At 44.1% G+C, this 19,658-nt stretch overlaps 1 protein-coding gene across 3 annotated transcripts in view; it reads right to left on the minus strand.

Moving 5' to 3' along the window:
• Positions 1-2,493: 2,493 nt before the first annotated feature.
• The window catches only part of Pard3b (par-3 family cell polarity regulator beta), a 1,018,635-nt gene continuing 1,001,470 nt past the window's right edge, over positions 2,494-19,658 (minus strand). For all 3 annotated transcript variants that reach the window (XM_052192632.1, XM_052192630.1, XM_052192631.1), the window contains one exon: positions 2,494-7,226. In XM_052192632.1, coding sequence (XP_052048592.1) covers positions 6,869-7,226 — 358 coding nt within the window. In that variant the 3' untranslated portion in view covers positions 2,494-6,868. The remainder of the gene's footprint in view (positions 7,227-19,658) is intronic.

The raw sequence follows: 19,658 nt of genomic DNA on the forward strand, positions 1-19,658 counted from the left end.
TATTAATTAGCCCAGAAGCTCTGAATACTCAAGAAACAATTAGCATATCAAATGATTCCCATGAAGAAGGAAGGAGGGGGCCCTGGTCTTGGAAAAGTTTGATCCAGCATTGTAGGGGAGTACCAGGATAGAGAAATGGGAGGGGGGTGATTGAAGAATGGATGGAGGGAAGAGGGAAAGCATTTGGAATGTAAACAAAGAATATAGAAGAAAAAAGAAATGTAAATAAAGAATATATCTAATAAAAAAAAAGAAGACACCCAAACCTGTCACTTATATCCATTCCCTGTGGTTTGAATATTTCCAGCTTGGTCTATCTCAAGTTGTTATCCCTGAGAGTGGAGTTGTGAGAAGGTGCACACAATGGGCTCTTCTGTGAGATTCAGAGAAATTCATTTCACTACAAATGCCAGAGAGGTGGTTTTTGCCCAAGGTTACCCAGTAAATCAGTGGCTAGTACCTAATCAATGTTTTAAGTCCATGTCTACCAATTTTCAATATTCTTTCTTAAAGACTTCAAGGCAGCTAGTTAGGTGATACGGCCAGTTCTCTGTTTCAGAATGTCTCCCCTTCACCCCCTCTGGCAAGAGTAGAGAGTTAGGGGAGGGTGGGTAATACAGCATGAAAGAGTTCTAGGTCAGCACATACGTGAGTGGGCATGGAGGTATTCTAGGAAAATGGAATTATGGAAGTGGGTGGCAGGCCTTAGAGTACAGGGGTAGGTTGGGGAGAGGGAGCTCAGAGAGAAATGAGATGCTATAGATGTCTGTGGGTGAGGCTGAGGAGAAAAAGTGCCTTGGATGAACCTAGCTGTGCCAACACCACCAGAAAGTGTGGGCACACTTGAGGACTGCTGTACAGTGTCTATAGAGTACAAATGGAACACACATGTGGGCAGAGTTTAAATGGAAAGTTGATGGCCACTTCCAGATTTCTGCCTTGAAGCTGTGGGTGTGGAAGTGCCATTGTCCATCACAGAATTGTGAGGGCAGGTATTTTTGGAGAGAGCTTGCATATGAGTTTAAAGGGCTTGTGGGTCATTACTGAGAGGGCTCAAGCAAAACCCACGGTGTTTCTCATCCAAAGTCATGGCACCAAATGAGAGGGCTTAAAAAGGAGAGAATTGGGGGTCAAGGGAGTGTGGCACGGCAGTGTGGGGGAAGGGGGTGCCCAGGCAGGCCCCTGTCCAGGCACTTCTTCCCCCTCATGGACCACACACACACAGGCATGGTATAGAATAGAGTTTATTCAGATGGGAATTAGTGGGGGGGGGAGAGAGAGAGAGAGAGAGAGAGAGAAGAGAAGAGAAGAGAAGAGACGAGACGAGACGAGACGAGACGAGACGAGAAGAGAAGAGAAGAGAAGAGAAGAGAAGAGAAGAGAAGAGAAGAGAAGAGAAGAGAAGAGAAGAGAAGTGGAGTGGAGGCCGGCCATGACCACGGGGAGGGGGGGGAGGAGAGCCCAAGGGGCAGAGCAGTGAGAGTATGGAGAGAGCAAAGAGGGAGAGGAGGAGCAAGTAGCCCCTTTTATAGTGGGCCAGATCTGTGGGGCGGGGCATACCTGGCTATTGCCTGGTAGGTGTGGGTGGAACTTAGACAGAATAGCAACAATTACTGTCCAGGAAGAAAAGCAGGACTGTTCAGAGTAAGATGTGAGTTAGAACAGCAAGCTGAGACCCAGCTGAGAGATGAATGAAACCTTGGCTGAATTTCTCAGGTGCATGAACTTGCTAGAAAGATGGGAAAGGCTGAAAATAAGGTCGGGACCTTGAAAGAGAGACAGTGATGTTGCTGAAGATGTTAAAGATGACCTTCTGTAGATGAGGTCAAAGTGATTCTAGAATGAGAGAGGTAATCGGTGTTGAGTGATGTTGTAGCTACCATGATGGGCTGCTTTGATCTCCCTCCACAAAAGAACGACTTTCTCAGCTGCTATGCAAAACTAACCAAAGATGGTTCCAGATACCAGGACCCAACTGAAGAAAACTGCCTGACCCCAGGTCTTTTCTCTCCCTCCGGGTATCCATGAGACATAAAAGCTAACTCACTCCTACCTGGGGAAGGTGTGAGGGCACACTGCTCTCCAGGGTTCCCAGTGGGCTTGGCTAGTGTCAGGATGGGGAGCACACTGCAGTTCAGTGGCTCTCCCCAGTCTTGTCTGCAGATGGCAGATAGCTACCCCTTTGCCCTGTTTCTGTTCTTGGGTGTTGCTCAACTATTGGAGCAGTGGTTCTCAAACTTGTAGGTCTCAACCCCATTGACAATCCTTTTGTTTCCAAATACATTTATATTATGATACATAACACTAGCAAAATTACAGTTATGAAGTAGCCATGGAAGAATTTTATGGTTGGAGGTCACCACAACATGAGGAACTGTATTACTGGCTTGCAGCATAGGAAGGTTGAAAACCATTGTATTCGATGTTGCTGCTGTAAAGGTCTACCTCATTGTTCATCAGATTCCCCAAACAAATCAAGATACTGATACCTCACTGACTGAATAAAGCTTTATTTTAATGCAAAATAAAACATGAAAAATTTATATACTCATATACAATAACATCCAAAATGTCTTCGGTGATATAAATGGGATTATTTTTAAAAAGTTTGTAAAGAATTCACTCTCCATCCCCATATGCCAAACTATGATTTCACATAATTTATCTTTAGAATGTATGAACAGATGACTTGATAATCATAAAAGAACAGGAAAGACTAGAGAAAGCAGGGGTATAAACAACAGGTTTTGTTTTATGCTCCAGTAGTAAATAGCTTTGCAGATGGAACCGAGCACTCTCTGAAGAGCAGATCTAGAGATGGGCTCAGAGAGTCTGTGGAAACAGTTCACCTCCCACTCTGAGCTCAGTAGCCAGCCCCAACTTTTAAAAGCCAGGCTGTGGGCGGCTTCATGGCTGTTTAAGGACTGGAGGGAGAAAGAGTTGCACCTGAAAGCTACAGTCAAATGTGAGAGTAGTCCTGGTTTATTTTAGATCTCTAACTATTTTTCCTCCTTTTTATCAGAAAAGTGACTTTGTAGGGGTATCTTACGAAGATTTTCTGTCTCGCTGTAGCCTCGTTTCTACCCTAAGTTGTTATGAACTGAGAGAGCAGAGAAACACTATTATATTATGGGCTTTTCTGAATGGAAACACCCTCCTGCCTAATTGCATAAAACCCGGGCTTTCTGTTCACATGGACCCGGGGAGCAGTGGGATGTCCACGCAATTTAATGCCAGTTTGAAAGCTGCTCACAGTGGATCTCACTGTTCAGTGCTGATGGGAATTTTCAGACACACATTTCTTTATCAACCACTTTTCAGTTCCTTCCGAGGGCCTGAAATTCTATAACATTGCTCAAACACTAAACAGAAAACAAACAAAAACAAATGCGATTGATTTCCAGTGAGGGGGAAAGTAATTATTCTTTTTAGGTTTTGTCTCTCTGTGGTCCAGGGAACAGAGAAAACAGCTCTCTCACCTTCCTGAAGTTGCAGGAGGATTTCCTTCATAAGGTAGGTTTAGCTTTTAAAAAGAAAAGCAAGGCAGTGGGTCTTATTTTAATTTTATTCTGTTGGGAGCAGAAATAAGGCTCCATAAACCCTCCCAGACTCCTCTCTCTCTCCGATGCTATTGAATACATCAGGCTTTTGCTCCTGTGGGTTCCACAGAGATGTTCTGAAAGTTGAAGAGTAATGAGTTTTGGATTTTTTTCTCTTAAGCTTTGTTTGCTATGAAATCATGACTGAAGAAAACTTTCCTTTGTTTGTCCATTGACTTGGCCCTTTGGGGAAACAGCGTTAAGCCAACAGGGACGCCACCTCAACCCAGGGGTGCGGTGGATCAATGAGGCATGTTTCTCTCTCTTGTGGAAGGCTGAATTCTCTAGGGACTAAAGGTGTTCAGTGGGTCTCCTCTCTCATATCTTTCTATTCATACAAAAGTGGGCCAAGGAGGTGGCGAAGAGAGGGCCTGTGGGGCTGGGTGGCCTGTGAGGCTGGGTGGCTTGGCAGCAGGTTTGTAACTCTTGTTTAAAAAAATTTTAAAAAGACTGTTTTGTTAGAGTTCCCAGCTACAGAGACATACCATAGTGAGTTTTCCCGAGGCTGTAAATATAGTGGTAGCTCTTCTCTTCTCCTGGGGACCTGCTGATCATAGGGACTTCCAGATAACCATATGCTTTCCCAGAGTCCTGGAAACTGGTTTTGAGGCTGTGGAGGGGAGACTGTTGGAGGGATGTTCCACAGGCATGGATAAAGCTTACTGCCCCAGCTGCTCTTAACCATTGCTTTCTTGATGCAGCCTCTGGCACAAATATAATTGTTTAGGCAGTTCTTTAGGGCAGCATCAGAGGCAGTGAGTACTATACTTTAAGCAAGAACAGAAAGCTGTTATCATCTATTTGCTGTTGTTGTTCTCTTTAAGAATACCTTTGGACCTCTGTGTGCTTCTCAGGATTAGCAACCATTTCATTGACTGTGTACAACACAAAGCTGAGGTCTACAGGAGCTTTTCTGAAGCCTGCCCGTAGGGGTGCTGGAGCTAGGGGTGCTGTACACCCAGGGTGAACGCGCTGGAGCTAGAAACACGAGCAGAGTGGCCATTCTCAAGTGCTAACTCCTCTGCGGCACACCACTGTCACCTACCCCTGGCCAGCCTGCAAGCGGCCCGGCCTCCTTACAAGGGGAAACTTCTGCCTTGGATAAAATCAATGCTTTACAGAAATTTGAGTAAAATATAGAACACATTGAAGAGTAGATTTTTTTTTTTAAATGCAGGGTTTCATTATATGATCTTAAACTTTCCCTATAGTCCGGGCTAGCCTGCACTGTGAAGCCTTCCTGACTTGACTTTCTGATTACTAGGATTCTAGGCCTGTGGTATCCTTCCTGGTTTAAGAGTTGATTTAATGCCTCCCACTCTCACCCCTGCCCCTGCACTGCATTTTCCCTCATTGTAGTATTTTTTTTTTCTTTCAGGATTCCTTGTCTCCAAGGAAAGGCCCTTCCAGCATGGTGGCCAGGGACCCTACAGTGTAGCCACAATAACTCATCAGCAGAACCTGGGGTCCTCCACTCCAAGGAACAAATTCCATATGATGCAAGGCTGCTGGCTGAAGAGAGATGGCGGAGGACAGCGAGCAACCTGACAGTCTGTTACTCAGAGGGCCACAGGAATTGTGGTTTAGATAATGATCTCTCCAAAGTCCAGCAAATGATGCTATTTACGTCAAAACCCAGCAATTGCATCATTCCTGGTCACAAAAGTATTTCAAATTAAAGAAAGAAAAACAATTGGGCCAAATGCCTACTCTGTGGATTCTAGAACACTACAATTCAGTAAAATCTGTTGGTCAGTGGTATTCTACTCTCAGCCAAAATATGTCCATATTGGACTAAAGACTTTTTTTTTTTTGGCGGGGCGGGGTGAAGAAGGGATGTGAAAGGTTTAAAGCATGTGCCAGTCGCTGAGAAATCCAGAATGCTGGGCTGATTCTGCTGTTTCTCAGTCCTGTGCGCGTGTTCCCGTTTGCGTCACACAGGAAGCTTCAGATGCTGTGCTGTATAAGAAAGCTCAAAGAAAGCAAGGGCAGCTTTTCAGTGTCTTAAGCCAGAATACTTTTCCTTTTAAATCAGGTGGAGACCTTAGCTTTGCCCTGACATTTGTTAATGAGATAGAGCAGATGCAGACTGATTTAATCTTACCATCTTCTCTCTTTACTTCCCCTGCCTGACTCCTTCCGCATTAAACATCCAGAAGGCAATTTTATCTTCTATTCTCCATGCTGGTAATCACATGTGTGTTCGTGCGTGCGTGCGCGCGCGCACACACACACACACACACACACACACTTCCATCTACTTGCTGTGTCCCAGGGGCAGATGGGTACTATTTGGCACTGTGTCTGGAAGTGACATTCCTGGGACATTGCTTTCTGTGTGGCCTGACCAGCAGGCTCTGTTTTCTTTACCCACCGCCATCACATGTATTCTTTAGCCCTTTAGTGGAAGTCTAAAATAATTATAGGCATTTGAGGAGGACTCTGAAAGGAGCTATCTCCAAGCAAGCATGCCAGGGACTAGGAGGGGGGAAGCAAGGACCATGGGCAATCAACCTTCTTCATCTGCTCACTGTGGTTCTTGGAATGAATTCCCTTCTGGAAGCTCTGACCAGCTCACATCCTCCCAGGACACTATACTGCATTCAAATTCAAATTACTGTTTTTTATATCAAAAGCAAGGAAGTGCAAAAGGCTTGTGTCAAACAAGTAGTACCGGGAACCCAAGCTAGACTATAAATAAGGAAATACAGTCTTCCTTTGGGTCTAAGGTTTCCAAGAGGTCACTAGTCATGTACGTGGTTGCTTTATTCTCAGTGAATATTTGCGGCCTCTCTGCTCTGCCAGTCTGAAGGTCTCATTCCTCCAAGGATAAGGCTAAGTCTCTGAATGGGTGACTTGGCCTGACAGAGAGCGACCGTTACCTCTGTACTATTGCTTCTACTATATGTGTGGTGGTGGTGGTGGGTGGGGTTGTATATAGCACTGGTTTTCCAGCCAGGGACTACTACAGTGTAGCTTCATTGATTGCTAATCAATTGTCATTCTCACTGAATCAACCAATCCTGCAAGCCTTTCAAGTATCAGGAAGTACTGTTTTTATGACCGCATCCTTCTTCCGTTTTTAATACACATCCCCAAACCCCTGTCCCTCTTTTGTCCTCTGATTAGCAGTTAGGCGATGCATCCTCGGGAAGCAAGAGCCACTCTGTATCCTAGAACACCTGAGCCTGGAGAAGGCCTTAGGTTCTAGCGATGGCAAAGATGGTGTTGGATGCCTTCCTTGCTTGGCAGATCTCTGTGATGTTCAGCTATACTGCTGCAGTCATGGGATTCTTCTGCCTGGGATCCTGGTTACGATAGGGGTGCTGGTCAGGGCTGCCCCCTCGGGGCCCTGCTCTGCCCATCTCCTGGTAGACTGGTACTCGGTGGTGCTGAGGTGGTGAAGGAGGAACATCTTGTCTGAAGGGTCCTTTGTGCTGATGGGCTGGTGGGGGTGGGTAGTACTGTGGGTATCGTAGATCTGTTACCCTCAGATCCGGGGGCCGGGGATAGCTCCCTCTTGGGGGATATAGAGGATGAGGGTCTGGGTAGTATGGAAGCTCTCTTTCATTGTAGCGCCCTCGGGGTGAAGTTGTCAGGTAGTCCACAGGATCTGCCGAGCCTCCCCTAGAAAGAAAAGCAGAGTTATGTGTCAGGAGCTATGAATCTGCTACCCTCAGCTGAAGAGCACACATTTGTGCCTTGACTGCAGTTGGCTGTGACCACACCCTCAGCCTGGATAAGGGTATGCTAGAAGATGTGATGTGTACCCTTAAACATTGGGAGAGAGGACCCTCTTCTTTGCCATCTTAGACTTCAAGGTGAAAACCATGGATGGAGGAAGTGCAACTAGGATGTAAGAACTCAGGCCCTTGGCACCACAAGTCGCTGTGTAATCAGGACTGATTATATCATATTGTGACATGAGAAGAAACATGTTCCTATATTGCTTATATCCTTTTATATATTTGCTTCTATTACAGCTCACTTAAGCCTATGAGTGTTAGAGTCCCAGTCTATGGTAGCACAAATACTCCAGGTCAGAGTCCTCATAAAGTGTACCAATTTCCCTCCTAGATGGCAGAGGTGCACCTTGAAGGCTGTGGGTGGCCTTGGCTAAGTCTGGGTGTCTGCTTTCTTGGATGGATAACTATGCCTCCCCTCTACTGTTCCTGAAAGACCTCTCAACTTGGAGCTGGGAAACTACCCACCTGGAACTGTGATAAAAGTAATTAAGTCTACCACAAAGTCAGTAGCAAAAACCAAGTTGCCTGTGTAATGGGCAGGCATGCAGAAAGGTCCGGGGCCAGAACATACACTAATGGAAAACAAGCCTGCCTGGAACTTCCTACTGAAGACAAGTATCACCTCATCTGCCTGCCATACCAGAATCAATACGTCGCTAGACAATGTGCAGATGCTGGCATCTTGGCTAGCCTGGAGTGAGACACATGACTTCTGTTTGCAGCTCTTAAAATCCCATCAACCTTCTGGGCACACATTCGCCAGTTCCATTCAGCACGTCACCAGATCCGTCTCTTTATTCCTCTGCTCTTTATGATTTTTTTTAAAAGAGAAACAGAAACAATAATGATGACTGGAAAGCTCTCCAATGGCTTGGATACGTGAAAGAAATGACAAGCCTGTAAGAACACTGTGCCTGTGGTTAATCAGGCACTGTCAATGAGGGTCAAAATCACACTGTAATCTGTGGAGCTGGATGCTAAGACAGCCCTGAACGTTCCCCAAATCAATGAAGATTTGACAAGCTCTGAGCTCAGGAAGCATGCAGAAAGCTGCCTGTGAATACAGCCATCAGGATAAGTGATACAACCCTCCATCTACGTGTGTGTGTGTGCCTGTGTGTGTGTGTGTGTGTGCGCGCATGTGTATGTGTGTGTGTGTGCGCGCGCGCGCGCGCGCCCCCCCCTAATTTTGCTAGGTATAATAATGAATGATAGATTCATGAATCTGGGGGTAATTTAGTTAGTGAGAGTTTTCAGATAAAAAAATTAAATTGTTTGCGTACAAGTTATTTATAGCATCAGCTGTTATTGTTCAGTTCGGGCCGCTTTGCTCTATGCTAAATTGCCCATGACAAATAGAGCAGACATACATCGCCAATCATCTGTCACCGTGGCCCTGTGAAATAAAGGACCCATGTTTCACCACCCCTTTCCTTGACAATTTCATTTTTTTTATTTAGAAAATTCCCAGCACTCATTCTATCTTTTAATGTTAGAAAAAAATTAAAGACCTCTTCTTTCGGCCACAATACTCATTTCTATTTCCTTTGGCTCCACCTGGAGATTGAAGAAACCTTTAAAAAAATCCTTAACCTGGGTTTCCTTTCAAAAGCTACCAGAGAGGTATTTCTCTGCATGAAGTGAAACATGTGGTCTCCCTGCACTCGTTTTATGTCCTTAGGATAAATCATTGACATTTGCAACGCACAAACATTATCTGCCTTAAAATGAACATACAACCAACGCTCCCCCTGGACTCTCTTAGTGGGAACGTTTCCTGTTTAAAATGGAAAGGGGAAAAGGAGAAATTCCAGGCCTTGGACTTTTTTTAGGGTCCTGGTCTCTCTCTTAAGATTTCGCCCTTTTAAAACAGAACATTATAAAAGACAGAAGTCCTTAGGGCTTTCTTCTCTCTCTCTCTTTAAGTTGTGGAGAGACAATCCAGAGCGAGTGGTGACGGGATAGAAGCCACCCCGAGCGGCTTGCAACCCGGAGCGACTCCACAGTGTGCATGCAAGGCCAGAAAGGGGGCCATCTCTCCACCCACGCCTCACCTCTGACTCTCCAGTATTCACTGCAAAGAGGAGGAGGAGGGAGGGTTCCAAGGGCAGAGAGGGTGACCCCGAGATAGCATCATGGTCCCCAGAGGGCTTCTCTGGGGATGGATTATATGTAGGGGAGTTTGCTTACATGAGGCAGACACCAAGTGAGGGGGGCTGCTCTTTGTCAAGCAGTGGTAGCATGGAAATTGTCTTTTTCTGTAGAACTCATCATAAGAGTTATTGTTTGTAATTTTTCAGGGAGAAGAAAAACAATGAGTTGCCTGTAAAAACACTATTGAAAGTTCAGAGACCTCCAGGAGCATTTTCCTCCCAGGGCTGCTGTTTATAACATTCTCCCCGCCCCTTAAAGCCTATCATTTCCTTCAGACTTTCACCAGAACAACTTCTAAACTATTGTGAATACTATCACAGGCACACACTCATATAAATATGTAAAAGAACCATTTCTGGGAACTAAAGAGATGGCTCAATGGTTAAGGATGCTCTTGCAGAGTATTAGAGTTCTATTCCTAGAACCTACATGGAGTGGCTAACATCCTCTTGTAAATCTGCCTCCATGGGATCTAGCTACACTTATATGTATGTCACACACACACACACACACACACACACACACACACACACACTTTTACTTGAAAAACAGCAATTTTTAAGCAGGAACAAAAGAAAGCCTCCTATATGAGTTACTTTTTTCCTGCTTCACAGACAAGATGTATGGGACAGAAGCAATTTCAGTGGGGAAGAGTTCATTCTGGCTCTCAGTTTCAAAAGGAGCAGTCATCCTGATGGATGGAGCAGGCAGTAGACAACCTCGAGAACTGAAGTATGTGACTAAGATGCTCACACAGACGCGGGTCTCAGGAAGCTAAGAGCTCTGGTGGGAACCAGAACTGCACATCCCTTTCCAGACCCACCCCTAGGCAATCAATCCATTTACTTTCAGACAGGTCACATGGACCAAAGATCTCACAACTTCCCCAAGCACTGCATCAGCTAGGGACCAAATATTGAAACCCAATGAGGCTGTGCGGGAAACTTCCTTTGAATTTTCTGTTCTCCCTGTGAGTAAGCTCATTTCTGGAAGCTGGAAGATTTAGGTATTGCTTGGGAACTCATAGGAATAGTTTCAGGTATGTTTGAAATCACGTAGATGTATGCAACAGTGCAAATAATGAACATTGACCATTTTTTTACAAACACAGCAAAGCCACAGTTTTTACCCGTAAAGTAACAAATAGATTGCTTCCTTTCTAAGAGGACGTTCTCTTTGTGATATCTTACCATGTCACTAGTTTTCATTTAGCAAAAGGGAGCTGGAGAGGAGAGCCTGTGCTGGTCAGCTAGGCCCTGGATACCACCCATCATCATATATAGAAAGATGGAAGCTATGTTCCTGTTTGGTTAAGCAATCATGCTGGGGAAAGGGATGATATTGGAAGGATGGAATCCCTACACTGCTATTCTCACTGTATTCTCACTAGAGTAGAGAAAGGCGCAAGGGTGTCAGTCCTCCCATCGTGGCACCACCCTCAGAGACAATCTCCATTCTCACCGTTGGCCCTAGCTAGTCATCCATTCTGCCTTTATCCTGGCCCTGTGGTACTCATACCCTGCATGGCAGTGGACCTCTTGGAAGCAGGCACTGACTCTTCACGCCTCTCCCCTCTCTCTCCCTTGGGGCTTTGTGTCTCACAAGTGCTCCAGACATCTATACTGAGGGTTTTTGAGGGGAAATGCACAAACATACACAGTAACCAGAGTGTTAGAAGTGGTTAGGGGCTGGAGGACAGCAGAGAAATAAGAGGAAAGAGTAGATTCAGAGAGACTCAGAGATGAATGATGGTTGAAGAAAGACCGATTTCTAGTTTTTCCAGAGGAAAGAAGGAAAGAGGGAATGAGTTAAGTATTGGATTGGTTCCAACATAGAAAGACTGTAAAGTTTATTAGAGTTTCCCAGGCACAACAGGGCCGATGTACATATGAACTCACAGTGACTGTGACAACATGCACAAGACCCGTGCAAGCTCCAGCCAATCGCAGTCCCAGCACAGAGGAGGCAGGGTGGGCATGAAATCCCACTGCTAGCTGAAAAGCTACAGGTATTCTACAGGTGCTAGTGCAGAGAGAATCAGCTTTCTTTAATGACAGGAGCCCTAGTAGGGGCAGAGCAGGACTCATCCCCAGAGTTGGGGCAACCCAAGTTAGACTCTGTGGGGAAGAGGAAAGAAAGAAAAGAAGGAAGGAGAAGAAGAGGAGGAGGAAGAAGAAACTTCAAAGCTGGGTGGGAGGGGATGGGAACGTGGAGAAGATGATTAAGGAGAAGAGTTGGTGGGGTAGATATGTTCAAAAGACATTGTATGAAATCCTCAAAGAAACAATTAAAATGTTTTTTAAAGTGAACTATAGACTGAATTTACTAGGTACAGGGTATATATATTTAAGAATCAGTTAAAAAAATCCTTTCACAATTGTCTGGCAAGGAAATGTTCTTTATTGCTGTCATAAGCACAGTAATGTAGGAATATTTTGATTCATGCCTAGAAATACAGTCCAGTAAAAGATAAAGGATTGGAGGGAGACTGTTGAACTCACACGCTATCAGCATGCTTTCAAGCACTGAGTTCTAGGGTGAAGGAAGGTGAGGTCCAGGGCCCCTCAGCCCCAGCACCAATACATAAAACACACAAGATGGACGACCTTTATACTAACCACACATACGCCCAAGAAAGGCAGAAACTAGGATTACGCAAATCAGCTTACCACCTGCTGCACTCAGCACCCTTCCTATTAGTGCAGAGAGAACAAAGGGGATGGTGTAGATAGGACCTGCTCTGAGGAGGGAAGACTCAGGAATATTTGTAACCTTCAGATCTTCTAATAGCACTGACCAGGGTGAGCAGGATGCATGTGTCTTACGCCTGGGGTTGAGGACCGTGGCCGTATCTCATCCAATGAGCTTCTTGTAGGATGGAGAAAACTCACTATGCTGACTAGCCAAGATGGGAATATGAGGGGAGTAGCTAAGAACAAGCCAGTATGAAGATTGTTTCCAGAAGTGAGTTTAAAGGTAAAGGAATAAGGTTTGTAGTAGAAAGTGTGAAACCACAAGGGATGGACACGCAAGGACAATGCCTACCTTACACAAATGGATTGGGATTTTTTTTTTTTTTTAGTTTTTTTTTTTTTTTTTTTAGTTTTGGATAAACTTCAAAAGTGGAAATTCTTGTTCCTCTTAATTTTTTTTTTTTTGAAATACTGTGTTAGCAGCCCAAACAAAGGCAATTAAAACAAAACAAAAACAAAATCAAACCAAACCAAACCTCCTTGTCTGAATGGGTTTCTTTCTTTTTTCCCCCAGTAATAATGGATTGTAACCAAATTTGGAGTTAGAATAGAGTCAAGCCATATGGTTCAAGCCTCCTAGTGCTACCCTCATTGGCAAGATGTGAATAAGCTATACTCCTTCCACACAGAGTGGGCCCAGTATTTGTAAAGAAAAAAAAAAGGGCAGTGCAAACTAATATGCTCTTAAGCTGCCCGTGTTATGTGGAGAGAGATGCTTTTAGTCTGTGTTTGGAATTCCTTCAGGGTCAGGTTTCCAGTTACCAGGCCGTCGTCCGTGGTCCAGGCACGAATGTGGTTGGCTTGGATTAGCAGAGTCCTCTGCAAAGTGTATTACATAGCTTTGATTTCAGCAGATTTTACAGAGCCATAAAATATAATGACCATTTGATGACCTATGATATAGAAATGATTATGGAAAAAACCTCCCCTTTCATCACTCACATTCCCCATCGTGTTATGAAGAAGGGCCCTTGTAGTTCTCTGCAGAGGACTAGCAAGAGAGGCAAGTGTCACTGCAGCCGCTTCTGGCCCTCTGTACACCAAGACAATGTGTCCAGAGACAAGGAAAGCTAGCCGCCAACGACAGAGTGCTCAGAAGGCAAATACTGTTTTGAGCACCCCCATTTCATTTCTCCACTGGTGTCTTTCATCAACTGCCACAAGTAGAATTCATTTACTAACAAATGACATGTATAGGGAGTCTCAGCTTCTATATCAGTCGGGCAGACAGACACGGAAAACAACCCTTAAGAGTACTTTATCCTGTCAGACAAGGGGAGTTTTAGCAGACCTAAGAGTGGTCCTGCTAAAATAACCTCTTTTATGAGGGGGTGAGAGTGTTTTAAAGTTTGGTGTCGGGGACAATTAGAAAGGACAAGCATGAGCCGCATGAGTGGAGATGGAGTTCTTGTGGAACTCCATCCATTCATGAGCTGTCCTGAATGGCTGCAAAACCATTGGAATCCATTTCAGAGACACGCTACGAGATAATTACCACATAGTCTCTTGAGCCAGAGAGGAGGAGAATGGGAGCCAAGAAAAGGTATCATAACTTGACCAACTAGGCCACAAATTCACTTTCCTCTTTTTCTTTTATATCAGGAGTTCTGAAATCTCAGTATCTAAACACTGAGGGTTTCATCTGATTGTCATGCGAGAAAGGATGGTTCCTTTCCAAGGGCAGACTTAAGGAGCTGACAGGTTGGGGCCTGTAAGGTCCTGAATTCTAAAAATTGGCCTCTCAGGAGAAACACTATAGGACTACTTTCCAAGGTTATTGCTTGTAGACAGGATATTCCTGAGGTAAAACACAGCAGTCATAAAAGCCACCTTTCCCTCCTCTACTTTAGTATATACATTTAGGGTAACGTGTATACATATATTATATGCATTTACATAATGAATAATGTATAATATATATGTATACACACATATACACATTCTTGGAGAAGATGTGCGCATATTGCCGACGACACGCATCCCTTCAACTGATTTCTAAATTACTATCAGTTTAGTGAGTCCTATATCAATCACTGTTCCCTTCTCCCATCAATTGCCAAAGCCTGAGGAATTTGATGTAAATCACCTATAATCATCACATCTCGTCTCACTCCTGGCTAGAAGTACAGTTAAGGGGTCAAAGCTTTTGAGCATCATGTGTGTGTGGTGGGGGAGGAAGAGCTTCCACTTCATGGTTTTATTAGGACACAGGAAGACTTGGCACCGAGGGTATCTTACTCTGAAATCCTGAAGCAGAAATGCTAAGTGTTAGGCCCAGTGCCACTGTGCTAGGGTTAGGGTTAGGGTTAGGGTTAGGGTTAGGGTTAGGGTTAGGGGTAGGGGTAGGGTTAGGGTTAGGGGTAGAGTTAGGGGTAGGGGTAGGAGTAGGGGTAGGGGCAGGATGGTTTAGAATTGCAAAGATTCAGAGCAAGCTGAGCCTGACTATTTCCTTTGTAAGTGCCTAAGGCAAACCAACCCCATCTCAAGCAGCTTTTCCAAGTCAACCTCCTTATTCCTCATAGCAGTGGGATAGGATAGACACCATTATTATCCATGACTTGAGACTGGGAAAGGCAGAACAAAGATGGTGCATGACTGATTGAAAGCTGTGGGCAGTGGAAAGGCCCAGGGTCCACATTGGCAGGCAGAGCCAGGGTCTCTTGCTTGAATCTAATGGGGAAAAATGCAGAAGAGTTTTGCAATGTGTGTTTTGGCTTTGGGAAACTAGCAAAGCTAGACACTCTGGAAATGCTGGTGGGATGCCAAGGCAACACCCAGAATTCCAAGTGTGAAGTCCCATTCAGATACTCTGAGCTGTTGGCACAGTAGGAAGGTAGAGTTTTCTTGTCCCATTTAGGAAAGCCAGAACAGGTACTTGTGTGGTCCGATCTGCAAGGACCCTTGTTTAAGAGTCCAATATATTAAATATTAGTGTCAATATCCAAGGGTGTATTTACTCAACCAATGCTTTCATTCACCCAAACCCTTGAGGACATGATGGGACCCATGAAGAACCCTTTCACCTACTGGCCCTGAGGATTCTGATACAGGATAGATAGGGTACCATTAGATGGCTGAAGGAACCCCACTGCGGTTGTGAGGATCCTACAACACACAACCCCAGCCGTGGCCATTCTGGAGGATGATGTAATAACACTGAGCCAGTTGAAATCAAGAGTACACTCTTGCTCCCACCCCTGCACCCTACTCTCACACACATCCTCACATTTGTGGCTGGCTGTGCTTGCTCCCGTGGCTTCATCTTAGGATCTCTTTTCAACTAAACCATTCCAACAGCACTAGTAAGTGTGGACTCACAGACAAGCAGACCGTGTTGTAGCCAGTCTGAGAAAGTGCGAATCGACAGCCTGGCACTGTACAATGTGTTCATGTGAGTCTGAAGGACAACTAGATAGCTGTCACCAGTCCTGAAGCGATTCTGAGCACAGTGAACTAACTCTCAAGTGAGAACATAGTATGACTTCTAATGCAGGGAACTGATCTTTTTGGGGGACTGCATGAATAGTTACAGGGCTTAGATGCACTGCTCTCAGATTTTAAGTCTTGTTGATTTTTGTATGTACTTCAATATGCAAAATTCTCTGAACCCCTCCTAATTTTACACCTAGTAATATTAATTCGATTAAATAAGGTTTATAGATAGTTTTTGTAAACTTGTAGGCTTACCTTCTGGTCTAATAAACAGGGATGCTCATATTTTAATAGGAACAAGGTAGCTAAAAAATAGGTGGACCAGGGGCCAATGGGACAAGGGAGTGCCAGTTGACTCAGGGAATCAAGGATTTTATATTAATATCTCTCAGTACTGCCACTATCTCCCTTTCTTTGCAGCATCCAGTATCTTTCCTCGATAGTAATCTGAGCTTCTTGGTGACACCCTCAAGCATTGGGGCATGGATTTGGGGGCAGCACAGTTTAGACTCAGAGTGTCACCTAGGAGAAATTTGGGTTGTGAAAGTTATTCTTCCACAGACATGGCTAAATGATACTATTAATTGAACAGTAGAATTATTAATTGAACAGTTGCCCTGATGGCAAACAGTGTGTCGACCTCCTGGTTTCTATTAGATGATGTAAGTGTAAGTACGTTAGCCTCTCCATGCTAATTTCGATGTGGAGCTTCTGTATTTCATGATGTATTTCACCATGACATAGGCCAGCACTTCCCAACCTTCCTAATGCTCTGACCCTTTAATACAGTTCCTCATGTTGTACTGACCCCCAACCAGAAAATTACGTCATTGCTTCTTTATATCTGTAATTTTGCTACTGTTATTAATAATATTGTAAATATTTGATATGCAGGATATCTGACATGTGACTCTCGTAAAAGGATTGTTTGGCCCTCAAAGGGGTCGTGACCCACAGGTTGGGAATCGCTGACCTTCATTTCCTAGCCACGCTTGGCGGGTTCTGAGGTGCACGGCTGGCTCCGTATGCCCACCTGACTTTCATTCCAATCAGTCCCCTTGTCTAGAAGCCATCTCATTATTTAGGGTAGCACTTTGAGAAAGGGCAAATTTTGGGCTTGATTTTTAGTAAACAATCAAGGTGGGTAAGGGATTCGTGGTGACTTGTGCTCATATCCCCCCTCCTGCTGAGGTTTCTAAATCCTCTGGTTGGTCTTTACATGGCTGGTAAGAGTGGCTATTAATGTCACTATAACATTTAACTTTCAACTCATCTTTTGTTAAAGTGAGATGTATTGCTTCTGTGTCTCTCTGTGTAGTATTGCCCATTAGACTAGCTTCTTCAGGCTCCAGCCTTGCTGTGATGCTGGCAAAATGGAGCATCTAGCAAATCAAAGCTTATAGTCACCCAAACTGATGGATGAACTATGAACTCACACTAAACGGTCATTTTTCTCCTCTTCTTCCTCCCCATTTCCTGTGTTCGTGTATAGTTACTTACTGTTTCCATTACTTACTCCCACACCCCATCCCTGGGCCCTATACACCCCATGCCCAGGCCTTAGAGCAACACTGATACATATATGTGTATATATATCTCCAGAGCTACTGATGAGTGTATTTCAAAAAGAGATAGCAAGACAAGCTTTTATTGTGAAGGGGCTCCTTCAGATGTTATTCCACTCTACATTTGCTCCCTAATGCCCTGGTTTATTGATTTATCCCTTGAACAATTCAAAGAAAACTGAAAACTCATCCCGTCTCCTATTGCTTTGAATGCTGCTTTTGCTGCTGGTCATGTTTGGTGTGTGTGTGCACCAGTACGAGACGATTCCCTGCCCCCTCCCCCCTTTTAACACTACGTGTATTCTGTCTGAGCAGTGGAAACCTCAATTCTTAAAGACAGTCGTGAAACTGTGGCTTTAATAATTTAAATAAAAGCTTATCACAGGAAAGCAAATATTTACAACTATGAGTTACCTAATTTAAAGAAATTAATTAAAAGTAAATGCTGAAGTGATTTAAAACTAAAGAGCCATTACCAAATAAAATGTTATTTCCCATATGCCCACACCAGCTTGTTTTGGGGGCTTTTGAGAGTTGGTGTTTCCTTCTTCAAGCTCCCAGTGCACTGCCTGGTGAGGGGACTGGGTCTGTTGGGCCCTGTGGTGTAGGCAGGTACTCTCAGTCTGTGTGAGAGACTTCAGGATGTAGCCGTCGGTCAGTGCACAGCAAGCAGAAGGGGCAGAAAAAGCGGCAGGTACTGTATGGAATAGCAGCTCTCAATCTGTGGGTCACAACCCTTTGGGGTTGAATGACCCTTTCATAGGGGTCATCGAAGACCATCAGAAAATATAGATAATTGCATTATGAGCTGCATTGTTCTCATGTGTAAATTCCTGAGAAGTTCTTTGCTCCTTTCTCACAGTGATGCAAACTAACCCAGACAAAGCAAACAGGAAGATCACTTTTTAGTGAGGTGCTTAGTCCTGCTTGAATTTAAATTCACAGTCCATTTTAAATAAAGTTCTGTTTGTAACTTAGAGTCAAATGGTATTGACCATAGACTTAGGATAAAATGCAAACAAATCTCATTCTTAGATCTGAGTGGTACAGACCTACACTGTGTAGAAAGCCTGCAGGGCCATTATATCAACATACATACACACGTGTACTGAGTGCAGAGCATCGTGGTGCTTGATTTTTTCCTCCCAGCTGACTGCTAATATTTGAAATTCAAGTGGTTTCACATAAGAATTAATGTGTTTCATGTAAAAATTCAATTTTTTCCTGCTTTTCTTGAAATCCAAGACTTCCCATCCTGTGAATAACTATCAGCTGGAATTACTCTCTCCTCTCCTTTCTTCATGAAGTCTTTGTCTTTTTCCAACACATCCTGCTTTTGACAGTATTTCCCGAAGGTCTCTAGTGCAACTTAAGTGCAGGATCTCTGCTTCGTGTGATGAAATCTCACTCTCCATATTCCTACACTATTAACTCCAGTCCGCGCCTTCCATTTGAAGGTGCACGATGCCCACGTTTGCTCCTGTAAGGAGGGAGGCTTCTGGTAGGTTGACTGTAATTTTGTCCCCTTTACCCTGTCCACTTTGAATCATGAAAAATATATTTCCCATCTAATCTCCAGATAGTGACTTCAAAGAGTGGCTCATATTCAGGGCGTTTCAGACATCTTATTTTCTCTGACCACATCTTCAGCTCTGTAAAGCCAGAGCAGTAGAATAGGCGGTCTCTGTTGAGTTGTGGGAGGTTACCATCTCATGACCCCTCCCAGAACCACAGGATCTACTGTGAGATGACCTCAGCTCATGTTGCTGCCCTCCAGCCTGACCTGTTACAAACTCAAGCCTGATTGGGCCTCTTCACTTATCTGTGCCCCAGTCTCACAATCTGTAAAGTAATATGCGCTTTTCTTCTCAGAAGAACAAATGAAATGATACACATAAAAGCATATTGGAGGAAAGTTGGGATAAAATGAATTCGAGATCTTATATTACTCTTGTGTAATAATTATGAAGGGAAGCCTGCCTTGCCTAATGGGATGACCGGGTCAGAATTTGCTGACCCCATTGAAAAGCTTCAAGCTGACAATCTTCATGACCAACATGGGAGGTAATACTGTAGAATTTTTTTTTCTTCTTTTTTAAATCTTCACTCTCAGCAGGATAATAACAAACCTCTGCTAAAGGGCAGAGGTGTTCCACTTCTGAGATGGTGGGCTCTTAATTTACCTCCTCAGTCCATGGTTTTATGAGGAATGTATGTAGGTAACTGTTATCAGGTTGTTAAACAGTTTGATGAGGTGCTAAGTAGCCCTTTAATTGTTTTATTTACAACATACAGTTCACTAACATCTCATTGGGGAATTCTCTGCTTAGCTGATTAATATAAGACTAGTTTAGTGAGGTACAACTTGGCAAAGCTGGAAGCTAAAAAATAGCCATACAAATTTTAGCA

The sequence above is a fragment of the Apodemus sylvaticus genome, chromosome 9 (assembly GCF_947179515.1).
Source record: "Apodemus sylvaticus chromosome 9, mApoSyl1.1, whole genome shotgun sequence".
Lineage (NCBI taxonomy): Eukaryota > Metazoa > Chordata > Mammalia > Rodentia > Muridae > Apodemus > Apodemus sylvaticus.